This window comes from Epinephelus lanceolatus, chromosome 14, assembly GCF_041903045.1.
Source record: "Epinephelus lanceolatus isolate andai-2023 chromosome 14, ASM4190304v1, whole genome shotgun sequence".
In the NCBI taxonomy this organism is placed as follows: Eukaryota; Metazoa; Chordata; class Actinopteri; order Perciformes; family Serranidae; genus Epinephelus; species Epinephelus lanceolatus.
Genome location: NC_135747.1, coordinates 37,203,573 through 37,226,458, shown reverse-complemented (window position 1 = coordinate 37,226,458; position 22,886 = coordinate 37,203,573). Strand labels below are relative to the sequence as shown.

General features: G+C 41.6%; 1 protein-coding gene across 1 annotated transcript in view; it reads left to right on the top strand.

Annotated features, from left to right (window-relative positions):
* Positions 1–22,886, top strand: part of LOC117251194 (putative ribonuclease ZC3H12C) — a 44,165-nt gene extending 21,279 nt beyond the window's left edge. Inside the window, exons 2-6 of the mRNA XM_078174664.1 lie at positions 9,016–9,891; positions 11,580–11,719; positions 11,843–12,077; positions 12,381–12,487; positions 13,592–22,886. Coding sequence (XP_078030790.1) covers positions 9,128–9,891; positions 11,580–11,719; positions 11,843–12,077; positions 12,381–12,487; positions 13,592–15,117 — 2,772 coding nt within the window. The 5' untranslated portion in view covers positions 9,016–9,127 and the 3' untranslated portion in view covers positions 15,118–22,886. The remainder of the gene's footprint in view (positions 1–9,015; positions 9,892–11,579; positions 11,720–11,842; positions 12,078–12,380; positions 12,488–13,591) is intronic.

The window sequence follows — 22,886 nt, the reverse complement described above, 5'->3', positions numbered from 1 at the left end:
ACTAAAACACACATATACATGCAAACAACATCTGAAATCAGCTGTTTTCAACTGGATTGCAGAGGCTAGTTGATAAAAATTTGTCTACAGAAAATAAAGTAAACGTGCTGAAAAGTGTTTAAAGCAATTTCCTGTTCAGGTACGATGTTATTCCTAATTTAAGGCGAGATATTACTGTGAAAAAAATAAGTAGTAACACAGCTTGCATTTACAAATGAAAAGCCGAGATCTGAAGAAACAAAAAACACCCTTTCTTGATTCAGTACGCTCGTCTCACTGCCTTATTCATTCTGGTATGACCAGGAGCTTGTGGTGGCAAATGTTTGCAAGTTTTAGGGCCTAGACAAACTAAACCGACATCAAAGTACTAGAAGCAATGAGGGCCGACTGTTGCATTGCCTTATGTTGCCTTTGTCTGGGCCAAAATGTTACTTGAACACACCACAAAGACTACAGCCAACGGCCAACTAGCACTTACGTTCCGTGTCTTCATGAGAGAAAATAACTCTACACCAGCCACCAGGTGGCAGTAGTCTGTATTCATCATTCAATAAGGGACACCAAAAGACTGTCAGGACAGATTCAAGATGCTACAGTAGTTAGCCAGTTAGCATATTAACAACACAACCTGATGTAGAAAGAACAATATTTACTGTGCCCTACTGAATTGCAACACAATTCAAAATCGTTCCTGCTAAAAAGCTCAATGGCAAAATCGCTGATTGTTGTTTACTTTCCTCATTCCATTTCTCTTTTCCTGGACTGAGCTGAACGACCAATCAGACGGATTTCACTCATTGAAGAGCTCTGCCAGCTCCACTCCAGATTCAACATGCTGAATTGACCAAAAAGCTTCCAACAAAGGTAGACTAGTGTCAACAGTGATAGATGCCCACGGACGGACCTACATTGACCAATGGCCGACAGTCTACCTGGTGTCAGTGCCACTGCTGTTACAAACTTTTGGTCCCATTCCCCTGGTTCTGGTCACCTAATGATGATGTCATTAAAGCAGCTGTCTCAAGAGAATCATGGAGTGCCCTTATCACATAAGGCGACCAAACAGTTCTGGGGACTCCCTGAGAGGAACTCCCCACTGGAAAGCTCCCATGAGAACTACATACCTTCATGGCTTATTTTCACTTGGCATTTGTACCCCTAATAGGAACACTGAAGTATTGTAAGCCACCCTGGTGTTGGTATGTAGTGACTTCATGCCACAGAACATTCTTTCAGTTTGACGTGTCAAAATCTCATTGTATTTCCCCTGATGCATATGTTCTTAGTGAAGCCTGGACTTCACTGTCGGTCTATTTGTCCATGTTTCCTTTCTTTCTTTTTCCATCGCTAGCTGTTTTTTGTTGACTGTTGTTTACATGGCTGAAGGATGTTTTTTTTAAAAAAAAAAAAAATGGTGGTTGTTGGTTCCGCATTGGCTTTTGTTTTGGCCATTCATCATACATGTAGGTCACTCAAGGTTCCTCTTGTCATAGGAGAGTGCCTACTCTGAAAAGAAGTGAAAAACGTTCCTCAAAATGGCGTTCAAAGAGCTTCTATCACTCCTAGTTCTTATAGTGCGGTAGTGTTGTCACAATACTGGAATTTCTAACTTCGCTACAATACCTTGAAAAATATTGACAGTCGATGTCATTTTTAGCCCCCCTTTGCACTGCCTCTTCAAGGTGGATATTTCATGTCATTATGCCATCTGGCCGCTCTGTATGAAAGGTTCAATCGCGTGATGAAGGGGCAGAGTTGTTTCACCTTTAAGCCAGAAATGGAGGTCTGTATAAACCAAACAGTTGGCAGGACGGGATCAAGGGCAGCCTCGGTGTGACATTTTGATGACATGTTATGCCTGTCACATTGCAGACTATTGAAAAAGCAGCTGATAGCAGTTAGTGGCTAACAAAGAAGAAGGGCAGCTGCTGTAAATGTCTGCATATTGGGAAAATACTGACGCTCGTTACCCTTTAGAACAGAGGATGTGATCAGCCGTCTTATAACAGGGACGGTAAATGATTGTTATTGCCATGTTAATGCCATTGTCATTGTTTATAAAGCGCTGCTGACATGTTTGTTAACTGTCACACTAGAGGCCGATGCTGTTGCATTACCTGTCACACCTCTTTTTATTCCGCAATTCCAGCATGCTGTATAAAATCACATATTGGAGTCAAATGTTGTTTGGTTCTGTGTAAAAATGCAGAAATGGTCTGTCGTCTCTGTGTAAAAAGGACTTTTGAACAAAGACAAGAATGACTGAATGCTGACATTAACAATAAGAGAGAGCAATTACATATACTGGTACCGGTGTATCGAAGCAGTGAAGTGCTTTCAAATATTCAGTCAGTATGTATTTTTAAATTGATATGATTGACGACACTATGGTGCAGACAGCACAAAAAGGGGGGTTCTTACGCCCAAAATACATGGGGCACACCTACCATAGCATGCCCACAGCAGAGCACTTCAAATTTAAGAAACTGAAGCTGCTTCACTGACCATGGAGGCTCAATGCTATTATTATCTGTCTGCAAGTAAAAACCCCTGCTCTGTCCCAGCTGCATGACTGTTGTGTCTGTGATCCTTGGAGTTTGGTCGGCAGAGCTTTCTTCTTACAGCTATGATCAAGTTCCTTCAGTTCGAAAACACCCATAGTTTTGAAGTTTCAGCTCATGTCAGGATGCTTTACTTTCCACACAGCTGTGAAACTGAATCTCAGGTGCTTCCACTTCGTCCGGAGCAGTGCAATAAACAATCAGAAGTTTTTTCTTCGACCTTATGGTGCTTTCACTGTGAGGGTTCACTGACCTGCAGTCAGTCTCACAGACCTGGGAGCAGTCTGATACTGTGGAAGTACCCTTCATGGGTATTTCCACAGATAAACAAGCAAACACAGTGACACTGGTTTTTGACTGTGGTGTAAACTGGTGTCAGAAACAACCAAAGCAGACCCACAGTGACTCTGTCCACATTGTACCATCATGTGATCACAGGTGCTGCGTTCATCCAGTTATCATGTCACCGATCTTTGGCTTTCTGTTCCTTTGCGCGCAGACTTCTGAGAAAACAAGACAAGTATGGGCGACTGGAGAATGACACTAACCATTGTTCACATTTCTGATAATCTGCAGCACAATGAACAAAAGCCATGATGCTGTACGGAGGGAAAATGATGCATCACACAAACATGACTGAACTAGATCCAGGGATAAACAACCTGTGAGGAAGCTTTGTGTGTGTGTGTGTGTGTGTGTCCTGGTTACAGCGGAGATGTGGGAGCAAAGAAACACGTCATTTATTTAAAGGGGTCACTAAGCAGTGTCCTATCACAACAGATCCCTCTTTGTTTTAACCAGCCCATGGACCCCCACAGGGCCACGGGGCCACACTCTGAAAAAAGAGGTTTAAGGACCATTAGGGGTTCTTTCAGTTTGCTACCATAGAAAAACTAATATCCCTCATGAAAGGCTCAAAAATCCTGGACGTCAGTGTTTGGAGCTTCTTGGCTCCTGTTTGAATATGCAAAAAATCTGATTTAATTTTACAGACATCAATTTGAGAACGTATATTTATCAGGCGCAGCCGTAGACTGTTGTCAAAATTAAATACAAACAGCATTGATGGCCATGTGATATAATTTAAAGAACCATACCAGCGTTTTTGAATATTACGACAAGTCATGTAGGCAAAGCGAGGACTGATGTGTCTGCACTTGTAACACTCCTGTAGATTAAAGCAGACACATTATGCTCATTCACAGGTTCATACTTGTATTTTGTGTTTCTGCACATGTTTACATGCTTTAATGTACAAAAGAAACAAAAAACCTCACACTGCCTGTGCTGGAGCTGTGCCATCAACCTTCTGTCTGAAACGCTCTGATTTGTCAGCATTTCCGACCCCTCCATATCTCAGTGTGTCTGCATCATAACTGCAGCCAGGAAGTGACTGTAACGGAGAATAGCAGCACTTTTTACAGTGAAATTCACTAATATAAGCTTTCAAACACGTCAGAGACGTCCCCGAAATTGGGAAAAAATTCACATCAGCAACCCAGATTATTGTTGCCACTTCACATGACACTGAACCATGTTGAGCATTGTAAATATTAGTTTCAGCACACAGACTGTACAGACAAGGGTGCAACTATTAGCAGCAGCACTATCTTTAAATAGATTACTGTAGCTTATTTGTGGTGCACTGAAGCCATCCCTAATATAATCTCTCTCCCACTTTATGAAAATGTTATGTTAGAGATAGGGCTGTAAAATGATACATATTTTTAAAATCTTACTATTTTACTATATAATGACGAAAACTCTGTCTGTGTGTCTGTTCCACGTTTTTCTCCTCACTGACTTGGTCAATCCATGTGAAATTTGGCACAGTGGTAGAGGGTCATGGGAGGATGAGAATGAAGCAATATTACATCAGTTGGCCAAAGGGGGGCGCTATAGCAACCGATTGAAATTGCAAACTTTGAATGGGCATATCTCATGCCCCGTATGTCGTAGAGACATGAAACTTTGCACAGAGATGCCTCTCCTCATGAGGAACACATTTGCCTCAAGAACCCATAACTTCTGCTTATATAGATTTTCCGCCATTTTGAATTTTTTGAAAAACACTTCAAATGGATCTCTTCCTAGGAAGTTTGAGCGATCTGCATGAAACTGGATGAACATAATCTAGAGACCAATATCTAAAGTTCTCTCTTGGCAAAAGTTGGAAAACTTACTAAAACTGAGCTTCTATAAGGCAATGAATATTGCGGAGGGCGTGGCTCATCACATAAAGGTGTATAACATCTCAAGGGTTTCACCCATCACCACGCAACTTTGTAGGCATATGACCACACATAATCTGAGGGGACCCCTCCATTATTGACCCCATCAAACAAAATGGGGGCGCTAGAGAGCTAATTTCTTATCAAGTGTCAGTGTGTCATTCTGTCTGCCCCACGTTTTTCTTCTCACTGACGTGGTCAATCTATGTGAAACTGCACATAGGCATTGAGGATTGGCATAGGTAGAAGGTGACAAAGCTACCAATGGGTATGGACTAGTCGAAATTTATTGCAGAATTCCAATAGTTAATGGCAATTATTATCACTTTTTAAATTCCTTCTTTTTGCTTTTTAAAAACAGTTTTGAAGTCCATATTAACAAGGTGAACCAATTCTAACCAGACTGTCCTGACTGGGAATCAGATGGATGCAAAAAAAAATTTGCGTAATGAACTTGACTTTTAGATTTATTTATTTCAAATCAGTGCTGTGCTGCTACAACAGTGTGGTCGAAGAGACAAAATAGCAGCACACAATTAACCCTCTGAGACCCACATACTGTAGACTCTTTTTTGTCTTTTTTAGAGGGGACAGTATGGAGTTAGATTTGTGTCTTTATTACATGCGAGAAAATAAATCATATGAGAGAAAAAAAATGTTTGAGAGAAAAAAAATATTTGAGAGAAAAAGTTTTCACACTGATAGCAAAAAATAATAATATTTGAGACTAAAAAAAGTTTTGAGATTAAGTATTTTGTCATAGAATATAAAAAGAAATAATTTTTCCACCATGGTCGATTCACCGGCATAAATGCGCTGCGTTATTTGGGAGCGGAGACTCCGGTGTTTGGGTAAGATGATGACACAGATAATGAATGATCCAGTTGAATTCGACTCCCAAGATGATCCTCACCCAGCTGTCAATTAGATTGGGACTGGCCAATAAGAACGTGGCCCAGCCCATGGCATTATTTTCGCAGCAAAAGCAAAATCCTGACACGAGAGCAAAAACTTTGGCTATGGGAGAGAGAAGAAAAATGTTTTGAGAGAAACCTTTTTTTTTTGAGAGTGAGAGAAAATGTTTTCACACTGATAGCAAAGAAATAATATTTGAGATTAAAAAAATAAAATCTGCGTTCATTTTTTAAATCTCAAATTATTTTTTTTATATTCTATGACAAAATACTTCCTCTCAAAACTTTTGTTAGTCATTATTTTTTTGCTATCAGTGTGAAAACTTTCTCGCTCAAATATTTTTTTTTCTCTCATATCATTTATTTTCTCGCATGTAATAAAGACACAAATCTAACTCCATAGACAGGGGATCTTCTCGGGGCAGGTCAGCAGTAAATGCCAAAGATGTGGTATTTATCACCTGAAAGCTGGAAACCGATTAGATTGAGATACAGCTCAGTACTGAGTGTCAGGTTTTTCTAGTCATAAATCTGTCATAAACATTACATGCAAAAAAGAGCATAGTTTGTGCCCAAAATGTATGGGACTAATATAAAGTGGGCACGCCTGTAAAGGGGAGACTTGTGGGTACCCACAGAGCCCATTTTTATTCATATATTTTGGGGTGAGAGGTCACAGGACCTCTGTGAAACTGGCAATGCTGCAGCTTTAATTTCTTTTGAAACCAGATGTCGCAACCTAAATTCAGCAAAACATCAATGTCTGACAACGTTGGTGGCCAATAATGTCATAACGCTCTCTCATCTCCATCTCTCAAGTGACTGATGCAAATAAAAGCCCAGGCAATTAATCTCTATGGCATAAACGCCAACCCATTCATGAAATAAGTATCAAATGAAGCATGAATAATTTTTTAACGACACCCAGCCCTAGAGTGCATAGCGTCAGTGCTGAGCTGTGAGTTCACTGCGTTCTGCAAGCTCCTTAGCTTTTAGTTTAACAAATACATGAATAAACGTCATGGACACTGCAATCATATAAACACAAGCAAAGAGCAAATTCACTAACGTACCTCTTGGTCTTTTAGCCCAAACTACCCACTTAACTTCAGCTGTCAGCTGCTGAGGGCGAGTCTGTCGCTGTGCAGCAGCTCATTCTTCAGCTGGGAGTGTGTGTGCTGTTTTACCACTTGGTTAGCTGCTAACAAAGATTCTGTCGACTCATAGAGGCTCGCTCTTTGGCTCAGCTCCTTCAGCAAACATGCCTCCAGTGTCTCAGAGCAGAGGACTCAATTTTTCCCGATTTTGAAATTTTATATAACTATTTTTTTGAGTGGGTTTAACTGGGTGGTTAACGAGACATTTTTCTGTAGTTAAACAAACACATTAATTTTTGCTTTACCCAGACTTTAAAGTTTGATTCATATTTTAGTATTAATGTTTCATTTTAAATGTCGAACTGATTTAAACATCCACCATGCATGCACATGAAGATGTAATGAATGGAAAGAATGACACCACTACCTCAAACCGCACTCCAAATGTTATTTATTTACCTTAAATGTTGGGCTGCAGTGCTGGCACACTGTCGAAGAATAGCTTGTGAAGATAATTCCCAGTTTATTTGAACTTTCTTCTCGTTTTGTCATCAGTTATGTTTCATTTATTGTATCTAACACAACTACTATTACTTGTCTATTACTTGTTTATTCTATAAATAGTATATTTTGACTGTCTCTCAGCTTATTGTTTTGTCAATATTGTTGGCAATTATTTAGGAAGTTCAGTTTTTATTTCATTGTCGTCTTGTTCAATAAAAACAATCTCATCTAGGGGCCTCCAGAGACCACAGAGCCCTAAGCAACTGCTGATATTGCTCAGTGTGTAGGGTCGGCTCTGGGTGGATGCATGCACAGATTAACCAGAGTGTCTCTGTGGAGTCTTTAGTCAGTAAGAGCAGCAACAAAGTTTACACACAGTGATGTTATTGTGTTACTCTCACGCAAGAACACAAAGCAGTGCATTGTGTGAAAACTAAATACCTGTGTAAACCAGAATTCGGTCATCTATATATTTGTGATCGGTATTTAAATCATTAATAATTTATATTTCTGAGATTTAAAGAAATGGTTTTGTCATATCGCCTCGCCCTGTACCGGAGGTTTTGGCAGCAGTGTCAGTGTTCCTTGGCTGATCCTGCATGTTCACATATTGTACGATCTGATTCTTGGAACCGTGGACCTTAATTATGTACACTGTGGTTTGGCATCACTTGGACGTGTTCGTGACTCAGGTGTCTGCTAATTTGCCTCTAATCAGAGCTCCTCACTGCTAAGATGCAAATCAGCAGAAGTAGGAGGGAGGATGCGGATTTAAACTTGTCCTTTTTACCCCATTAAAAGCCTGTTGTGTTCCAGAAAGCTTCATATAGCATTTACTCCTGTTTAAGTTTAGTATCATCACGAGACTTTTCATTTAAGACCTGGACAATCCCAGAGTCCATCGGCTATCAGTCTGATGTTAGTAAGCCTCTGGGGACCGTGTTGCTCTCAAGGAGGGTCCATAGCCACCCTGATACAACTGCTGCCCCCCAGTGAATAAGTGCAGGCCTAGTGCAGGTAGTGCTAGTTACTCGAACTAGACAACCTAAGGCATCTATTGGCACCATCCATATTGGCAATAATGGTTTTGATTGGTACCCACGAGTCTTACCCAAACTTGAGGGTTTTTTTCCCTAGTTGGTGTTATGTTTCCTATAATCAATGTACTTGTTTGCATTTCATTTTAAGTCAAAGAAATGTAAAAATAACAATGACATGATTTTTGCTGGTTTCTTTACCAAACAAATGGGTTCCCGTATGTCTCTTATATGATTAGTAGGCTTGGACATCTCTGTAGCACCACAGTGATTCATTTAAATGGTATATTGTGACACATTTATCAAAAAATTAAAGCTCCTGAAATTTGAACACTTTGCCATATTGTGATTTGAAAATAATTTGATCAACTGTTCAGCCCTAGTTTGCACCAGGTGAGCAATTCCACAGGACTAAAAAGGCGCCATCTCGGGGTATCCAGATCTCATAATGGGCCAAATACGTCCCAGTCCATCCCAGCTAGTTGTTTGACAGATGGGATCATGATGCATCTTGCTGGTCATTTAGACTTGTGTTTAGCCTTGTCCTCTTGTCCACCTGAGATGCATTTTAAAACCAAATATAAACACAGTCTGAGACTCAAAACAATCTGCATACTCTGTTTCATGCAGTTCTCTGTAACTTAATCAGCCTATTCTTGTGTCTCCCTCAGCTTCACTCCAAGGGCCAGTAATTGAGCTGTTAACCACCAGCAGTAACGACGGGGTCCGTCAGGCGCCTGGGACGTCACGGTGGGCGTGGAGCTGGATGTATGAGACAGCTTCATGGGCGTGAAGGACCACCTGGAGGATGGGACAGGCCACATCCTCAGCCTGGGGCTGGATCTGGACTACCTCCACGTGGAAGGTGCTGAGCGGCAGGTCGGCCTGAACACTGCGTCAGGCGGTGGGAACACAGGTGTCTTACAGGTCGGAGCTGGTGCCTCGAGTAACAGCAGCAACAGTATTGGCAGCAGTAGCACAAGTTTTAGCACCAATTCAAGCTGCAGCAGCAGAAGTAGTTGCAGTAACTTCTCTGACAGTGACGATGAACGGCTTCAGAATGGGTCTGGTTCTGAATCTCAAAACCCTCAGCAAGGTCAGCTCCATCTACACCACAGAGAGTCCTCTTCAGTCCCTCAGACCGTCAGGCTGGACCTGGCACCAAACCGATCCACTGGAGACCCCCCACAGCCAGAGACTTCACCTCCCATCGACCCCGTCACAGACTACCGCTCCAAGGTGGAGTTTGCTCTCAAGCTAGGCTACTCTGAGGAGCTGGTGCTGCTGGTGCTGAGGAAACTGGGTCCAGATGCGCTTATCAATGATGTTCTGGGTGAGCTGGTCAAACTGGGGACCAAGACAGAGATGGAGCAACAAGGAGGTTCGACTGTCTCCCAGTCTCCCTCCTCCTCTTTGTCGTCCTCTCTGGCCTTCTCCTCCTCCGACTCCTCTCTGGACTCCTGTCGGCTGCTGTGTCCGTCCCAGCTCCTGGAGGACAAAGAAAACCTTCGGCCTGTTGTAGTGGACGGGAGCAACGTCGCCATGAGGTGAGGAAGGGAAGCTCTTGGAAACAACAGGTCCACATGCATGTAGCCATATTCTACATGATGACCTCACTGACACTTCACCTCACAAAGAAAATACTATGTTGTAGAGTGAAGGAACACTGGCTGTTAACTACCATGAATAAGTAGTTTTTTGAATGGTCAAAAGAAACTAATTTTCTTTGCAGGAGCACACTGAACGCCTTGGGTTGAAAAAACACTAACTCAGAGCCTAAGAGTGCCCAATGTCAGTCACATTTTTTTCCCCATTTTGCAGTCAGATAAATTGACAGTAAGCCCAAGAGTTCAAGGCAGATTGTTAAACTGTGTCCGACTCATCCAAAAGCTTTGAACCAATAATCATCCAGGTGAAGCTTGTAGACCAGCTGGTGTTACTCCCTGCGACTTTTCTGAGGGTCTCATGTACCCACACAGATCTCAGTTTCCCTGTGACCAACGTGCCATCTTGGGCAAGCCTCTGACACTCATTTAGAGTCAGAGCACGTGCCCTCCACCTGCATTTTAATGCAGATTTTAGGGTACACTCTAGATCACTCCTCAGCAAAATAATGGTTAAGCTAAAGACAGGTGATTCTGTGTTTGATGAGCAACAACAACAAAAAAAAAGCAGCAGTCTGCAGAAAGTGCTTTATCTGATCGGGCAGACTTCAACAAAAAAGGCATTTCACAACCTGCAAAACACGGTCTGTCTGCTTGTGACCTAAAGCTACTTTAATTACAGCGTCTCCCAAACTGGGTAACTGCACACCATTAAGAAAATTGGGTCACACCCACAGGACTCACATAAAACTGTATATGTAGGCGTATAATTACTTCAGAGTGTCAGTGTAAACTGGTTAATGCAAAACAGTTGAACAGTGCATGTGTTCAATGCAGATATTGGGAAGTCAGATGTCTCAAAACTTCTGTGTCGTACAAACATCCAACAATCAGTGGACTACAACTAAAATTGAGACGGATGATTTGTACCAAAGTATTGTTTTTTGATGCAATTGTTATGGTCTTACACGACATTTGGGAATGTCAAGATAGCTCTCCTCTCATTCTAGCCTCAGTTACACTTGTCAGTTTTATTTTTGAGATCTGACTCTCCACGAGATACATATCAGAGAGAACTACTATAAGAACTATTCTGTAAATGTAAAATGCAATACAGTGGCGGCACAGTGGTGCAGTGGTTAGCACTGCTGCCTCACAGCAAGAGGGTTCCCAGTTTGACACTGCCAGCCAGAGTTTGCATGTTCTCCCTGTGTCAGTGTGGGTTTCCTCCAGGTGCTCCAGCTTCCTCCCACAGTCCAAAGACGTGCAGGTTAATTGGTGACTCTAAATTGTCCGTAGGTGTGAATGTGAGTGTGAATGGTTGTCTGTCTCTATGTGTCAGCCCTGTGATAGTCTGGTGACCTGTCCAGGGTGAACCCTGCCTCTCACCCAATGTTGGATAAGCAGTTATAGATAATTAATGCATGAATGTATGAAAATGCAACAGACACAACATAAAGTGCAGATATATTCAGATATGTAATTAAACACTGAAAACTGTTAAAGTATTAGTCAGCAAAATAAAATAGTTTGGAAACCTGATATCACTCTAAATCCTGCGTTTTAATGTTTGTAATAGGACAAACTTTTGTTTGCATTCCCGTCACTGACTCATCTTTCTGCTCTTTCAGTCATGGAAATAAGGAAGTGTTCTCCTGTCAAGGGATCCAGCTGGCTGTTGATTGGTTCTTGGAGCGAGGTCACCGTGACATAACTGTTTTTGTCCCTGCCTGGAGGAAGGAGCAGTCACGACCTGATGCTCTCATCACAGGTAACAGCTACTGTAGCTCTCAGGGATGATTCGAAGTCGTAGTGGAATGATTCAAAGCAAAAGAAAGTTTCTTTTTTTCTCTTGTCTTTTCTTATGTCTAAATGTTTAACCCTTTTCCCTCAGACCAAGAGATCCTACGGCGACTAGAGAAAGAGAAGATCCTGGTCTTCACTCCGTCTCGCCGCGTGCAGGGACGCCGTGTGGTTTGCTACGACGACCGCTTCATCGTCAAACTGGCCTTCGAGTCAGACGGCATCATTGTTTCCAACGACAACTACCGTGACCTAGCCAATGAGAAGCCAGAGTGGAAGAAATTCATTGATGAGCGTCTTCTGATGTACTCATTTGTAAACGACAAGTAAGCAACTCATGCCAGAGGAGAACAAAGTCAGAGTGTCCCAACCACTAAAGAACACTAAGATACTGTCCCTTAACGTTTGCACAGTGCAGGGATGAAGGACTTCCTATTCACTTAACTGACACTTTCATTTCCTCATCACTGTTCTTTTGATCTTGTTTGCTTCTCTTCATCTTTGCTCCGTTGATCAGATCCCCTCTGTACGCACTAAAAAAGATATTAACTTCAGCTTTTGTGTTGTGTCTTGTAGTAAGTGATCCAAAAAGTTGTGTTTGAGGTTTCATCTATTCATTGTGTTTTTAGGTTCATGCCACCAGATGACCCACTGGGACGCCACGGACCCAGTCTGGAGAACTTCCTGAGGAAGAGGCCAGTTATTCCTGAACACAGGAAGCAGCCATGTCCTTATGGTAAGAAATTTGCACTTCTGTTCTTGTCAGTGGAGCACCTCAAGTTTTTAAAAAGAACTACCATGATCTGGAGCAGGTGTAAGGTGGACATAAAGTTGAGCTGTCTCAAGTCTGGTTTTTTTTTCTTCTCATTTTAACATGTTATATATTTTTGTAAGTTTTTATTCTTAGCTCATGCAAATACTGACGTTCAATGACGTGAACATTGTCACCAACCACTAGCTGCAGTCTCTCCAGCACCAAACAGTAAACATGGAGGGGACTCCAGGAGGAGACAAAACCATGAACAAGTCTTGCTTGTCTTGTGCTGGGGAAGTGAAGGAGACATTGGTGGAGTTGTGGAGTGCACAGAAGTTGATGTTTAATTCGGCATGTACCTGATCCACAAACCAGCACTTATTTTAGTGAGAAATCTTAAATCTTTGAAACAACATCGTACGCCCCAATTTCTCATCCGCCGAATTGACAAGAATACAGTCGACATATGGCGCCTTTTATTTAGTGTTTCTAGAGTTATGTGTTTTTGCGGACAGGTAAGGAATTGTTTAAACGTCATATTTCTTAAAGGGAGTTTGGTGTAATATTTTCCACCAGGAGCAGGATGGGAAATAATCGCAGAAAGAATCCGGTTGTAGTCTTGCAAATAGTGACCCTGCAAGATCCCCCATCTTTGCAAAGTCTTATACTCAACAACTAACTTTGCATTTAGATGTAAAAGGGGGTCAGACTTTAGTTCTTCTCAAGTCCTCTAGTGTATGGTAGGCATTAGGGAGCCAGCATATGATTGAGGGCTACACAGGAAAAGTGCAGTTGTGAGTTGGTGTTTATTAGGAGGGCGCAGTCTCCTAGGCATGTATTAAATGTACGCTATTAAAAGTGAAAGTGTTAAAACAGACCACAAATGAATACAATATGTCTTATATGGGGGACGCACAAAATGTTTCTGAGAGCCACTGCTGGCCCCAGGGCATGAGCAGCAATACTCTAGGGCAGGGAATTAACACAGGAAATAAAAAATGCAACATTAATTCACGAACCAAGATGTTATAAACACTTTCATTGTCGCACATTAACAAAAAATTATTTTTCATTTTCGTCCTTTAGGGAAGAAGTGCACATACGGCCACAAGTGCAAGTTTTACCACCCTGAAAGGGGCAGCCAGCCCCAGCGTGCAGTGGCAGATGAGCTCCGCGCCAGTGCCAAAATTTCATCAGTAGCTTCTAAAGGTCTACTGGAAGATGCCCTGATGATGAAGAGCCAAAGTCCTCGTCAACCAGGAGGATTGACCGAGGCCGAGCCAACACAGGGCACTCCAAAGAAACAGCCAAACGCCAGCCCTTGGAGCTCTTTCACTGACCTGTTAGAGGACAGGCTTCGAATCCAGTCCAAAGTGGAGGGACGAAGGGGAAGCAACAGCAGCAGTAGCAGCAGTAGTTGTAGCAGCAGCTTTCTAGCGCATCCTGCTTCAGGAGGGCTGCCTTCATTGGGAAGCTTTGACCGATGGGAGCACCCTGGGGGAAGTGGTGGAGGCAGCTCCAAGGTTGCAGGAGCGTCTGGACGAAGCCAGGCTGAAACCTACCACAGATGTGAGTCTCCAGAGCTGGGCTACGGCTCACTGGTGAAGGCCTACTCCAGCCTCAGTCTGGTGGTGCCACAGAGTCCTGAAAGCTCTTTCACAGCTGATCTGCGAGCTGGATCGCTGCTGTCAGACTGTAGCAGTGAAGGCAGCATCAGCTCAGACTCTTTCTCCCCTGACCCCTCATTAGATGATGGACCCAAGTGCTACCATCATCACCACCATCCTCACCACCATCATCACTGCTCTGCCCAGTACACTCACCCTGTAAGCCGTGTTCCCCCTGGACTGGGCCTCCAGCATGCTCCTCATGGCTATCCTGTTCCTCAAGCACCGAGGAGACAATACGGTTTGGGTTTTGAAGACCACACACCTTCTGTTATCTCTCTTGCATCTCCACGTCCCTTCAAGCCTCCTTCAGCGTACATCCCACCCCACCTTCACCATCCATTGCTGAGCAGTTTCCCAGCTCATCCATCCCAAACATCCCCTGGTCACTCCCACTCTCAGAGCACCCCCCTTGGCCGAAATGTGATGGGCTCCCTTTGGCAGGAAGGCGGTCTACAGGACTCCCAAGTGTACAAAGAGTCACCACGTCATACCCCAAGGAACTGCTCTGGGATAAACCAGCAACCAGAGCATCAGATAAACTGGGACCCTCATTACCAGCAGTCCCCTAAGCCTCGCTATGATCCGTTTGCTTTGCAGAGTCTTCCTGAAGTCCAAGAAAAGGCTTGGCACTCTCTTTGGGGCAGGCAAGCCCATTCATCACCCCGTGGCCTTTCAGCATCGAGTCTCCCACAGCTCCCACAGCCATCACTAACCCTTCCACCCATCACTACCCTCAAAAGCCACCTGCCCCCAGTGCCCCAGCACCAGGAGCCCCCTGCCTTGGGTCGATACCAGGACCTTAGAGAGAGGGTGTTTGTTAACTTGTGCCGCATCTTCCCTCCCGACTTGGTGAGGATGGTGATGACCAGGAACCCTCATGTGATGGATGCTCAGGAGCTCGCAGCTGCGATTCTGATGGAGAAATCGCAGCACGGTTCTTAACCAGGCTTTCTTCTGCAGGTTTATCCCTCGCAATCGTGTTTTTGATGTCAGGTTGGACACACACAAACCAAAAGTACAAGATGTAAAGCTCCTTAAAGGAACACTTCAATGGCAAAATGACCATTTGTATATCAGTTACTCACCACATAATTGAATTGAATTGAATTGAATTCGTGAAAAAAACGGTTTTCTTGCATGCTATCACGGTTAACGGAGAATCCAAAAAGGTGAACATTCATTATGAATTGAAGTAAACATTTAACAGCAAAACTAGATCAAAGCATCAGTTTCCAAACTCACACAAAACTTGTGCAGCATAATCCAAGTCTCATTTATCTCAATGCTCAGTGCTTCCCAAAGACACGCATTTCCGTAAAACCTTACGACTAAAACACGTCAATGCAAACCTTGGATGTATAATGAGAACTGGATACAAGTGGGACCCAAAGCACATGAAGCCAAAAACATTTGACTGCTGTAAAATTACTGCTTTTGCATCATTGGGCCCATTTAGCTGAGCTGGCTACTTCCATTTTAGCACTTCGCTAACTCAAATGGGGATAAAAAATGCGAATGTCATCAGACCAAATGGATCAGATTCTGATAGTAAATTGCCCCCTTTTTTTGCGGGGGTTGTGACCCTCAAAAAATGTATCCACTGATTTACAGATGTCTCTTTCATAATGTAAGTTTATGGGAGGAGGTTTTTTAGGCCCAATGGCATCACATGACAGACTTGGACATCGTGGTTCCACAATTTAGCCACCACAGAAAACCCTTTCATGGGACCAGGTACAAACAGTTTGATGCATGGGCAAATCACATGCTCAGGCAGGCATGTTCAAGGGTTGCTTCTCGTAGGTAGAAGTGTTTTATATTGTGACGTTTTAGCTAAAACATGCATGTGTTTGGGAAGTACTGCTCATACGACTGGATAATTGAGACTTGGGTTATTTTGCAGTTGTGTGAAAGTGGGTAAATGGATGTTTTGATATAGTTTTAATTTTGTTTTGTTGACCATAGACCTCGTATACTCCAGTTTATGAAGGATATTCACCTTTTTTGGATTCTTCGTTCACAGACAAGGCATGTAAGAAAAAACAAAGTTTTCTTTATAGATTCAAGGCAACCAGTGGTGCACAAATGCTCATTTTGCAGGTGAAGTATTCCAGGTTGTTGATGAACTGCGTATTTTCATTGCAGGGAAGATGTCTCATTAATTTTAATGGTATTTTGTAAAGGGAAATCCCCAGATTGCCATATTTTCTATAAATATGTCTGATATTTCAGCACTTAAGATCAGGGAAGGTTGGGGTTTGATGTTTGCAACACTGGCGTGCTTAGGGAGGCTTTTAATGTGTTTCAAGGGTGACAGTATTGTTCATTTTAAATTAATTTATTTGTTATATTTTAAGTTATTTACATATTTTGAAATTATTGTTTTTGGCACTTTTTGTCTTTTTTTTTTTTTTTTTTTTGGCAATCATATCAGGGTATAAGTCGAGCTCAAATTCATACTTTCCATCTGCGTGAAATACTTCTGTTTTCCCGTCACTGAGATGATGAGCGTGGGGTGTGTGGAATAATATAGAAAATTTAATTACCCATTGCCAGTATATCCTACTGTATTTAATGCTCGAATTAGCTCAAGAAACGGATCAGGGGTTTCTCTTCTGTGCTGACAGGTGGCCGATGAGATGTTGTGGTGATATTCGGTGGATTTCCCCCCACAGGGAAGTGAAACTGAAGCAGCACCCACAAAAGCAGATCGCAAAAACTCCACTCGAAAACCCCAAGCTGGTGTTGACTTTTGAATGAGCTTATTTCCTCTGCTAGGATAGCCCTGTCAGCTGACTTCATGCTCCATCAGCTTTCAGTACTGATTTTTGCTTTTTTAAACACACCGTCTGTTTTTTCCATCTTTAAAACACATAAATCACGTAAAGGTGCTGCTGCTCACCGGAAATCTTGAGGTGGAAATAAGATTGTTGGTATTATTTTGATTATAATTTAAAATATGTGTTAACTTATTACCTTTTATGTGTGTGAATGTCTGTCGGCATGAGACACAGGGTCTCCGTTGTCAGTGGTGACACCACGGGGAGGGTTTCACTGCCACAAACAGGGTAAAACTCTTTTGTACCCTTCAGTTAGATTCACAGCTTTGCAGTAAATGACAGGAACAGACTGGCAAGAGTTGAGAATGAAAATCTTCCCACAGAGTTTATTACCAGACACTTAATATCATGACAACAGTGGGATCACCTATAGATAGTCGTTTTTAGTTCTTCAGACTTTTCCCAGAGGCACAAATAATCTCATTGGTTAAATTAAAACACAGAGGTTTACGCCTGCTCCACATGTACGTGTAGCTTTTACCATTTGTTTTGGTCTTTTGTTCACACGCAAACTGCATTTTATTTCACTAAAACAGGCCTTTTGTAAAGCTAAAAAAAATCCTTCAATAACTATGTTTACATACACAAAATGTTCTGCCATTATTCTGAGAAAGACACCAGTCATAGCGAGCTGTTTACACGACTAATGAAGATGAATATTCCACTAACACTTCTGTTTACATGCAGCCGTGCACACTGCCACTAACATGCCATAACATGTTGTTTATCACATCAAAATATGGAAACGTGTAACAGCTGGAGCGCTTGTTATTTTGCTACTTCGTGGACTTGTTGTGCGGTGCGATCACAGCCTCCCTCATTCATTCCTTCCACCACCTGCTTGAAAAGACTGGCATTGTGATATTTCTGCATATCTTAAAACCTGTCGATATCCAAGTCTTTAATAATGTTTAAAAGTAGCTGTGTTTTTCCTTCCGACCAGAAATGTAGACTTTCCTTTCACACATGCGCCTTGCCAAACTGTTGGTGAGTTGTTTGTGTACTTCATATCCATGACAACGCACAGAGCCCACCATGAACAGGCGAGATGCTGTATGTCCCAAACTGTGGTGAAGATCCCAATTAAGACGCTTATTCTGAATGTGGTGTATACACGTCCAAAAAATGCTCCTAAAACCTGAATAATATCCACATTTCTCACATCTACATTGGACAATTCAAAACATTTGGCACATTCGATATAAGGCCTAATGTGGAAAATTCAAATGGGACAGGAAGTTTCAAATTTGGAATATTGTCATACTTGGAATAATGGTGTGCATGTAAACATCAATATTTACACATATTAAAACAGAGTTTTTGGCCTGTGACATCAAAGTGCGCACTGTTATTTCACTTGTGAGGTGTCACAAATGAGGCGGCATTTTGTGCAATGGCAGAAGTGATCAAAATAGTGCTAGTTCTAACTGTGCTTGCAGGACTTTTCACATGTCTACACATTAATGTACAGTTACTCTTCCACTATAGTGAGACACAGAGGCGTCAAACACGACAGTCACTGCTGCATTAGATTTTCAGATTTTTTTGCCAAACATTGGGAGCCATTCAAAAAAGACGCTGGAGGCCAGGAAAAAAAAACGTGCCATGTTGACACACGCCTTATGGTAGTCTTCAAGTTATAGCTTTTTTTTCAGGCTTCTGATTGGCTAACAACTTCTTCTTCATGTGTGGCCTACATGTCTTTAGGGTTATGGTTATATTGCCGCCAGTTGGTTTGCTCTTGACATTTTTTTTTTTTTCAATTACAAAAATATAAGCAGTGATAATTTTCTTAATTCAATTATGATCATCAAGGACATGAACTTATACCTCACTGAATACTTACTAATATATCTTGTTTTATTTTGGCAAGTCTAAATTAAGTATTTTTTAAGTATCAAAAGTAATGCTCTGTGCAGCGATTGCAACTTACAATTATTTTAAATAATTAATTTATTATTCAATCTATAAAATGTCAAAAAAATTGCAAGAATTCATACCACAAGTAAATTACTGTAATTAATTTCTCATCAGTATTTTTTAAACAACTGCTTCTTTCCTGCTCTTCTTCTTCTCTTTCAAAGTATTTTTAGGTCTCTTAATGTGAAGCACTCTGAAAAGCATTTATTGAATGAAATTATAATATTAGTATTTCTTTAATTATCTCCACCAATGGGATTATTTCGATGTCTGAGGAACTGTGTGTGAAGCCAAATTAACTCTTGCCTGGTCGACACACTCTCTATTAGCCAGACGACACCGCTCTTTGTTGATACAAATTGTATCCTGTAAACTTTTAAACCAGATCATTGTTTTATATGAGAATATTTAAACTAAAAATATTTCGAGTTGAATATTTTGAGTATTTGTGACAAACTTTGTCACGTTTGGTGCGTTGCCTTTTATTTATATGAAAGGGGTTTTTAATTCCCTTTTTTCGTTCCAAGTGCAGGAAGTCTCAGTGCACTTTTTGGAAACAGCTGTTGTTGTTGATATTGTCAGTGAAAGCACGGTGCTGTGCAGCCCCCCAGATAAGTTGACCAAACCATAATGAAAAGCAGAGATGACACTGATGGTGGTTAAGGGTGGCAAAACTAAAGGTGTGGTCTCATGAAACATATTGAAGCTTGTCAGCGTCACATCAGAGCCGTATATCTGATCATTTCTGGAGCAAAAATAAACTGTGGGGGAAAAAGAGCAGGTTTTAATGCTTGCATCTCAGATTTGTGCCACAGGCTCTGAGTCTCTCGTGACGCCTTTCCCACAAAGTTAAAACCACATTTTCTTTCTCTTCTTACCTGAAAATCTCTTTTCTCCAGGGCGGTACTGTAACCTAAAGGGGGGTGGTCTCAGTCTCAGGAACACGTCCTCAGTGATTCCTGCCTCTCGTGCTGTAACGTAACGGCTGATTAAGTCAGTCAGATACCTGAGGTGCTCCCACCCTGCTGGTCTGGCTGGCACTGTGTGTCAGCGTCTGACTCTCTACAGATTAATTAAACAAACCTCTGAAGGTGTTGTGTCAACATTCCTGTGGATATTATGTAGTATATGAGGGCAGAAACTATTTTTCTATTGTCATGAACTTGTTCAGAGATATTTTTCTAAGTGTACGTGTTTATCTGCAACAAGAGATTGTCATCAGTGTTGCTGAAGGAGGGGACGTGAACATTAATAACTGTGCTGATGTTATAGTGTTTGGTTTCCTCCACAAGTGTTACTTGACAGTGTTCAGACTGAATGTGAGCAAATTTACACCTCGCTTTGCTACATTTTTTTTTTCACCACAAAAAGCCGGGGGCCGTTGCACAAAACACCTTAAGTTGAGCTTCTCCTTTAAGTCCGAGTTAAGGTTTCCTCAAAATAGAATCGGTTGCACAAAACACCCTTAAGTCTTTTCCTTTAGGCTGTCTTAAAATGTTCACTTAACTATTTAAGGTTTCCTCCTTGTCTTGGTCTCACCCTTAAGGAATCCATAAACCACTGCACAAAAGCCCTTAGCTACCAAAGTAAGGATAAAAAAAAAAGAGTATTAACTGAATCAACATTGCAGTTTCCTCCCACAGTCGTTGTTTTCTGCTATTTGGGGATCACATTTACTTTTAATAGGTGCTGTCTATTATTGTAAACCTTCAGAGGTACAACCTTTTTTTCCAGGACGAATTTGGTTTTCTTGTCGTCTTTTCTTCTGCCTTTTTTTTGACTATCTATAGCCCAACGTTATGAGGCCATAACAGGTGTCACAAGCGTGAGTCCAAGCAAACAAACTTCAGGGAAACTTTTACCACTTTAAAATCTCCCTAAGTGTCATACTTAAGGACAAAACCTAAAGTGTTTTGTGCAAGCATACCCAGGATTTCTGTTAGGTAGCAACATACGACCTGCATGTGTGCTATGTTAAGTGTGTGCCAGCTCGGATTCGTACTGACCTTAAACTTATCATTCCAGTTCTGTTGTGTTTCTTGAGCTTTTCTCCTCTCTTGTCATCCCTATATGTTCACTAAGTGTTTCAGCTTTGGAAAATCACATTATTTTGGTCACACCACTATGTGTGGTGCTGCGGTGAAACAATGAGCGTGCTCGTTAAGAAGCATTGTGCACAGGCCTTCCTCACAACACAGGTGCTGCTGGTAACGTTAACGATGGCTCTGCTCTCGTCAGGTGTCTGAGTCACACAGCGTTCACAGCTGCTGCCTTCAAATGGAAGTGGTGAGCTTGTGGTTTTGAGTGGAAAAAAAGACACTAGCAACGACAGCATTAGGTAATATTAAAGGTGTACTGTGCAGAGTTTACCTTGAAAAACAATGTATAAAATCACACAAAAGCAAAGGTTAAGATAAACCAGTGGCAGAGGACTGTTATTTTGCCAAAATGAAAGACATTTACACAATAAATCGGTGCATAGAAATTCACCATAATGTTCATATGGACTCATGAAGACAGTGACCCCATTTGAAGGCAGCTAGCTAACAACTGGAAACCGAAGCTGCTTAAAGAAATACTTCATCTACAAACCATTTGTATATCAGTTACTCACCACATGTTGTCTTGAATTTGTGAAGAAGTGTTAAACGCCTCCATGGCGAACGGAGAATCCAAAAATGGTAAACATTCGTCATGAATTTAAGATAATAAGACCACGTTTAACAACAGCAAAACAAGTACCAGTCATACGCTCACTTCTTCCCCAGACACATTTTTGCTAAAACTTTCCAATTTAAAACTCATCAGTACAAACAGTGCACGGTCGAGTAGTGTGCCTAAGCATGGATGTGTTTGACACACATACACATGTGCACGCTCAGGCACATACAGGGCGTGCTATTCAAAGGTGAATGGTTTTTCTATTGTTACGTTTTAGCGAAAATGCACATGTAAGGGAAGTACTGAGCGCATGAGTGGATAAATGAGACTTAGATTATACTGCATGAATTGTGTGAGAGTTTGGTAACAGGTGTTCTGATATTGTTTTGCTGTTGTTAAATGTTTACTTCAATTCATGAAGAATGTCACCTTTTTTGGATTCTCCGTTCACCAGTGAGGCATTCGAATTTTAATTACAATTAATTTAATTCAGATGTATTCCTGTGCTTGTTCTACTGCGATGTGTCAAAACTTGCCTCACATTCAGCCTGAACACCTTTAACAATTTATGTGTTGGTTTTGTCTCGACAGATGTTTTGTGATTTGTTTCTCTTGTGACTAAAATGGCCTTAAATCCAGCTGCATTATCCAACAGGAAATATGTATAAAATATCAACACTGTCCCTATTTAGCAGTCTGTTCCAACATTTATTACTAATGTGCTTTAATACAGCTTCGTGATGATAGTGCCACTTTTTCAGGGACCAAAGCCGAGTAAAAGGCTGTGTATTGCTTTCCAGCGTTTCCCCCTTTGCTCAGGTCAGTGGTGGTTATATGAAACCAAAATTAAAAGAAGATATTGAAGTGTTTGGCCGTTGCTGCTGTTTCATTGTGTGTCCTGGTGGCAGGTGGAGAGATCTCGTTCCAAAAGACACTGTCATGTACAACATGCTGATTCATAAGGTTATTGATTAAGCCTGGTCAAATTGTGTTTCAGAAGTTTCATGTAATAATGTACCTGCATGGCATTTACTGTGTCTCTGCTATTTTTTGTCCTTCTGTATTTTAAGAAAACGTTAATGTCTTTTAGGAGTGGGTCTCTTCAGACGTTTGTGCCAAAGGGCCGTGGAACTGGACTGAGCTTTAGGAAATGAAACCCAAAATAAAAGCATGAAAAACAAACTTGTCATATCACCTACAGACACTAGCAAACTGTGGCCAAATGAGACGTGTTGACTGTTCTTGTGTTTGATGTAAAAGTGAGCAATAAAAGCCAGACTCAAGCTTTCA